Source organism: Thamnophis sirtalis, unplaced genomic scaffold, assembly GCF_051295495.1.
Source record: "Thamnophis sirtalis isolate CommonGarterSnake01/CBP01778 unplaced genomic scaffold, rThaSir2_p1.2 scaffold_3, whole genome shotgun sequence".
Taxonomy (NCBI): domain Eukaryota; kingdom Metazoa; phylum Chordata; class Lepidosauria; order Squamata; family Natricidae; genus Thamnophis; species Thamnophis sirtalis.
Genome location: NW_028261383.1, coordinates 165,973,123 through 165,980,124, shown reverse-complemented (window position 1 = coordinate 165,980,124; position 7,002 = coordinate 165,973,123). Strand labels below are relative to the sequence as shown.

The window sequence follows — 7,002 nt, the reverse complement described above, 5'->3', positions numbered from 1 at the left end:
ATCAGAATACATTTCTTACACAGGAACAGGAAACAGAGAGGTGGGACTGAACAGGTTATAAAAAGCCTAGCAAGCCCCTCCCTCAGCCCTTCTCTTCTTCTCCACCAACATTTAAGCATGTGATCACCTTTTCTGTTCAGGACTCAAGCCATGTGGTGCTATCCAACAATAAACCATCTTTCCAAGCAGCCTCCATGTCTCCAGTGTCTTTTTCCCCACTTGGAGCTGAACCCAGAAGGACATTTCTTTCATCAATGACAAGGGATGTAACATAAAATAATGAAGTATTAATATAAGCCTGAATATAAGCCCAAGGAAGCTGGTTCGTAGAATTTAAATTGGTAGAATAAAATAAAACTTTGTAAGGGAGTAAATAAATGCAAATGGAATTATTATAAAAAGGACGGGAGAGATGAAAACGCCTTAAACACTATGACCTTGAGGGAAAAGAAGTCACATAACCAAAAATAGATTAGTATTTCCTTGAAAAGAATGAATATAATTATTTATTGTTAGGATGAAGTATAGAAATTTATTCTTTTGTTCAATATACCCGAGGAACAGAATGGAAGTTTAGAACTGCAGAAACATGGAGGCATCAGTGTTACCAAACCTGAAAAACTATGCCTTATCTGATGTGTATGCACAATTTGGGGATTGCTTATTAATTATGCTTGATCATTCCCATTCTTATATGTAATCTTTAGCCTGAAGACTTCAGATATTTTTAGATGTTTGGTTAGAGGACCAGTGCATCTAAATAGAAAAACTTTTACATCTATCTCTAGAGGAAATATTGGCTAGAGAATTCTGGGAATTGAAGTCCACATTATTTTAAAGTTGCTAAGCTTGAGAAACACTGAATTAAATAAAGGTTCCCCCACCCCCTCCTTTTCTTTATTAATATTAGCAGAGAAAATACTGTAGGTCTAAACAAAAGGCAGAACTTAAACTCATAGGTCAAGAACAAAAATTGAAACTATATGGTTATAGTGGTGTACATAATCATTTAACCCCCAAATAATGGATATATACAGCAGAATGGTTTTGCATCAAGTTATCACAATAATAAGAACAACTTCCCAATGTCGACATGGAATTTAGCAGAGAGAGAAAAGCAATAACTGCATCTTGTAATGGGATTCAACATCATGGGGAAAATGGTCAAGTAAGCAACAATTTCCATTGTCAAAAAACATAGAACTTAATTTCAAAATATGTACCAAATTAACACAAGATGAAAAAAAAAACCTAAACTTGCCTTTGCTAGGAAAAGGTTGAAGCCATCAAGATGAATTGCTTTACCAAGACTTCATTTTCTATCTCAAATGATTCCATTATATATTGAAAACAAATTACAAAATAAATAGCCAAGCAAATAATAAACTGCATAAGGTCCTAATAAAAGACCAAGGATTCAATTCAGTATCCTACAGGGTTCAAAACAGTGAAGTGGATGGGCGGTTTTGAACATTAAATTGTATCCCTGGCTGTCTCCAATATTGACATGAGCCAAGACTCTTGTGATGACTCTTCGCTGTGTACAAATAATGATCCCGACACTTTTGGTCTCAAAGAGAAGCTTGACAAATTTTATTTGTTATTGTGCTTACACTGTGAAGGGTGTAACTTTGACTCCTTCTTTCAGTAAAAAGGGGAACTACCTTTATTGTACACTTAAAGCAGGAGATTAAAAGGAATTACCAGTGAGGGAAGAGGCTTTCTGTTAAGCCACAAACAGGTGGGACCAAGTCCTTGCAGTAATCTCATCCTTCAAGAACATTGACCAATGCATGATAAAACCCAAGTAGCCATATTTCTTGGGAAGTGGGCTGCTCCTAATTATTATGGAAGGCTGCAAGTATTTCCCACAGCTTCACATGCCTCTGCAAGGCTCGCACAAAGGTTCCATTGCAACCTCTACTCGAAGGTTCTTATAGACCATTCCCTTCCATGCTCCGATTTCATCCCATAGTTCCATCTCGCCATGGGCTTTCACTTTTCGGATTGTGGCAAGAAATGGTATGACCACACTATGTACTATATCAACCCAAAAGCTTGCTGTTGCTTTGGTACTGGGAGGCACCTTCACCTTCTTGACTATGTTCTCCACGACTGACCTCACCAGAGTAAAGTTCTGCTGATTGCTCTCTGTGTACTTCACGGTGGGTGTTGCATCCTCAATCCTGAAACTGCAGGAAGAAGGCAATCCCAGTCCCCAGAGATGCTTCCAAATCACTCTGTCGGTGGCATTGGTCACCCAATTGAGGCTAAAAGTGTGTAGGACTGAGGTCGAACGCCTGTTGTAGAAGATCTGTTTATCCACAAAGTGAGAATGATACTTGATTGGGAAAGGGTCTTTCGGGACCACCCTTAAGATTTTAAAAGCTGGGAGAGCAATATCTCCAATCTGGGGTAGAAAACAACAGGTCTCATCAGGAAAGAACTTGGCTGCTTCCAGGCCATTGAATTCTCTAAATGTTCTGCACAGAAAGAGACCATTGGAGGCCCGGAAGGCTACTACATTGTCCTTGAAGTACACTTCAAAACTCAGGGATGGTTTTGTTGAATACTCTACAGGTTGGATGGGGGTGATTTTTTCTGAACGTAGATCCACTGCAGCAAGAAACAAACCTAGCCAGTTTTTCAACATAACCCTTCCGGATGGTGCTGGAATCAGACAAAATTTGCTTGACTTTCTCTTTTCAGGCATGCCTTCCACGGCCCAGTGTAAACCATTGCCTAGTGAATCCCAGTACATCTTGTTGTCCATCTGGAAAGCCACCCCTTCATCTGCGCCAATGTAGGCTTCAAGCTGGCCCAGGCCTTTACAGACTTGCAAAGCCATTAACTGAAATGGGAACATAGTGACTTTAATTCAGGCATAAGCTTTCAGAGTATCTTATTCCCTACCACTCCAGTCTTAAAATCTCTACCAACATGCAACATTCCAATGATATTAAAGTGGTACCCATAGGCTTTATTCTGTGGGAAGTAGCATAGGCTCAGTGGTGGGATTCAGCCAGTTCACACCATTGCAGGAGAACCGGTTGTTAACCTCCTGAGCAGTTTGGTGAACTAGTTGTTGGAAGAAATCATTAGAGCAGAGAACCGGTGGTTAAATTATTTGAATCCCACCACTGCATAGGCCAATTGATTTTAATAGGACAGTGTATGTTTAAAATTTGTTTGTGATTTCATACAAGCACAGCCTCTGTGATTCATTAAAGTAAGCCAGACTTTTGAAGGAATTATGCCAGTCTAAAAAAAAAAATACTACTAAGTTTAAGAGTCATATTGGGAGACTCCTTAAAGGGCAACATCCTATTTTCAAGTACAGTACATTGGGAAGCTTGATAAAAAAATGGGGCTGCCTTAATAAATGGTGGAGAAGTACTATAGTCATACTTGTAAAAGGTTCAAAGCAATTTAAAACATGTACAGCCATTATGAATTGTAATTGACACAAAGGTTTTTTTTTTGGGGGGGGGGGTCAGGTTGAAGATCCAAATCTTCCTAATCAATACAATATCATTTTGCTTACAGTTGGTTTGATTTTGGTTTGTGAACCCAGGTACTAAAGTTAAATATGCCAAATCACAGTCCAGTTATTTATGGTTCACAGCTATTGAAATACACTTTTTTGATCATTCTTTGACACCAATAGCTCATAAACCCAGAGTCAGTGGGAAACATAAAACACACACACACACCAAAAAACCCTTGGAATTATGTTTGGCTGATTCAGGGAATCCACTTAAGTGAAATGTTTTGATCCCTCTCCTTCCAAATACAGAGCTATACTTCAAAGGGTACCATTTATTGAGGCAGTTGTCCATCTGCCCCCAAAAGGGACCAAGTGGTTGAAGTAATTTGTTCTTTAGTAAGTGAGGAACTATGAAATGGTTAAGAATGCAAATTGATAAATCATAATGGGCTTTTTTGCAAAGACAAAATAGTCCCGCTCAGTTAGTGACCAAACTCATGCAGATTCAGGCACTAGGACAGTATAATTGCTCCCTTCCTCAACATTCATTCTCAAGGCTTCCTTACATGCTATGTAATCATCCCACTGGTATTTTAAAATGAGACTTAACAAGGGTCTGTCCCTTGAATAATTTAGCAGTATGGATTCTCACAACTCCCCTTCAGATCCCTGCCATGATCCTAGCAGGTGCCACATGCATGCTATGAGGACAATAAGATGTTAAGAGTAGCTGACAGACAGGCAACAAGCCAGGACTTTTCCATTCCAGTTCCTGCCTAGTCGCTCCCTAAGGTAAAACTTTTAAAAGCCCACAAACCCAAGTTTAATTTAAGAGGATCACAGTGCAATACAGCTCTTGGCTCCTCCCATCAAGGCTTCAGCCACTCTGAACCCCTCTGTAAAATTATTTTAAAAGATTCTGTGTCCTTGCAGCAAATACCTTGCAAACTAGAAGGAGGGAGAGAGGGAGAGAGGGAGAGAGGGAGAGAGGGAGAGAGAGAGAGAGAGAGAGAGAGAGAGAGAGAGAGAGAGAGAGAGAGAGAGAGAGAGCGCAAAGTTTGGCAATTTGCCACTTGGGCACTCTTAAAACTAGCAGAAATAGGGCAAACTACCAAGAGAAAAAACTACACCCAGAAATCTAAAACAGGATTCACGTACTATGCTGAGCCACTATTTAAGTACTACCATTAGGAGGCTTTCCTCAATAGACTCTGGTTTGCAAATTACAGCAGTCAAGTTCACATTCCACACTGAGCTAAAACCCGGTTTAGCACGGAACATGGAGTCAAGGAAAGAAAGAAAAAACAACCCACGTAAAAATATACTTACTACCAAAAAGTCTGCCACAAGGAGAGTCCCGAGGAGAGGGGGGGAAAAAAAAGAATAGGCATTCTTGTCCCAGTTGGCCTTCATATCTGCCTGGCTCAGTGTATCTACCAATCAAAAGCCAGCAAGGGCCATTGCTAATTGATTGCAAGTGAGGTGAATAGGTTATCTTCCAGCGCACTGAATGAAAGGGACAAAGATCCTGAAAGGATGGCAGGGGAAAGGATTAAAGTGTAGAGACGCTTTCCTTTGCTACACAGAGCCACCACCTCCGTTTGAAAATCAAATAAATAACAACCCTCTCAATATCCTTCTCAGAGGTTGCTAAACTATTAAACAACGTCATTCTTTCAAGCTTCCTTGCTAAGACAGATGCATCCAGGGAATGATACAGTTCAATTAATCCCTTCTAACTGACATCCCCAAGCTGGACTTTAAATGAATTTCTTTAAGAAGGGTTCTCTATTGCTGTAGCTTTTTAAAGGCTTGTGGTTTGCTGACTAACCCAGAATGACTGGGATTATGCATCGTGTTCAGACATGCATCAGGATTGGCCAACCACAATGGTTTGAGTTCACTTGCTAAACCATCATTGAGTGAAATGCATTAAACTTAATGCAATGAGCATGACTTATGGTTTGTACTACATCATCCATAAGAAAACCTTTAATAGGCACACATACTTGATCTGTGTCACACACGGCTCTTTCTTATAGGTAAGGGTTAAAGAAATCCCATCTTGCTGAATTGTATCTATGTCTAGAGTTACATGTTATTTTAAGTCATACATTTAATTCACAAACTACCATAGTCCATTATAAGGCCTATTTGCTTTTTGGCTTAGTATATGAACCCATGATTGCTTTGTAACACATGGCTTAATCTGTTTTCAGCTTACTCAGCCAAGTATCATTAAAATGGTTGCTACTCAATGTGTGAACTAAGTCACCGTGTAACCTGTTTATTTGCAGCATTTATGCCATCCATTGTTCTTAAAACATCCTTTAAACGTAAGAATGTGAGTTCAGAAAATTGTGGTTTATTCAATAAATCATAGTTAACAAAACTGCATTTGTGTATTTGTGAATAATGGAGATATCAGGAAAGTCGTAGCATGGAGGGCAAATGGTTCATTTTTCCAGTTTAGGGAGGAGATTTAAGATGAGCCCCCCACTTCTTTTAATTTGTTGGATCCCTTAAACAAACTTAGTGATAAAAAAATTAATAAACCTTGATTCATTCCACATGTCTATCTATACAATGCATTTTTTAAAAAAAACTTCAAGTGACATTCTTTAATATACATCAAAATGTTAAATCAGAGCACCCAGATCTGAGTTGCATAAATCCTGATGGCCATTAAGAGACACGAGACCAGGGTGTGGGTATGTACTGTTTAAGAATATTATTATTATCAATATCTTTAAATAATAATTACAGTCAAATGAAAATGGATATATGACGATGGTGATATGTATGAATATCTGAGTTAAAATGCTTGAGTTAACATGAGTTATGTTTGTTGACTGTGGAGGAGATGTACCAAAGTTTATTTGTGACCGACTGATACACTTTCTATAGCATGTAAAGAAAGATGTTGTACTTGTTTCAAATTAAAATTAAAAACAATTTAATTAAAAAAAAAGAGAGACACGAGACCAGGGGTGGGTTCCTGCCAGTTCTAACCTCTTCTATAGAAGAGGTTCCACAAATCTACAGTGCTATTTAGAACTGGTTCCATCTCCCTCCCCTCGCCCGTCCGTACTACACTTGCCCCGCCCACCGCTCACTGATTGGCTGGCTCACCAACCGCCCCGCCCACCTCTAGGAGTCCTATCTAAATCTTAAAGTCTTAAAGCTGTCAAGTTTGAACACCCCTGAGGTTTTTTTTCCTAAAGGGTTAGGGGTGTAAGGATCTTGTAACTTGACAGCTGCTTCAAATGCCAAAGTTTCTGAGCCAACATTTTGGTTGCTAATCAAAAGCGTTGTTAAGTGAGTTTCACCACATTTTACAAATTGGCCACGCCCACCCAGTCACATGGCTGCCAAACCACTCCCACTCAGTCACATGGCTGGCAAGACACTCCCACCTGGTCACATAGCCAGCAAGCCACTCCCACAAAGCAGGCCACACCTACAGAAGAGGTTCTAAAAGTTTTTGAAACCCACCACTGCACGAGACGTCACCG

At 39.6% G+C, this 7,002-nt stretch overlaps 1 protein-coding gene across 1 annotated transcript in view; it reads right to left on the bottom strand.

Moving 5' to 3' along the window:
- Nucleotides 1–1,587: 1,587 nt before the first annotated feature.
- The window catches only part of LOC148048331 (uncharacterized), a 433,893-nt gene continuing 428,478 nt past the window's right edge, over nt 1,588–7,002 (bottom strand). Inside the window, exons 2-3 of the mRNA XM_087710754.1 lie at nt 4,817–5,015; nt 1,588–2,851 (exon numbers count right to left, since the gene is read on the bottom strand). Coding sequence (XP_087566880.1) covers nt 1,877–2,851; nt 4,817–4,900 — 1,059 coding nt within the window. The 5' untranslated portion in view covers nt 4,901–5,015 and the 3' untranslated portion in view covers nt 1,588–1,876. The remainder of the gene's footprint in view (nt 2,852–4,816; nt 5,016–7,002) is intronic.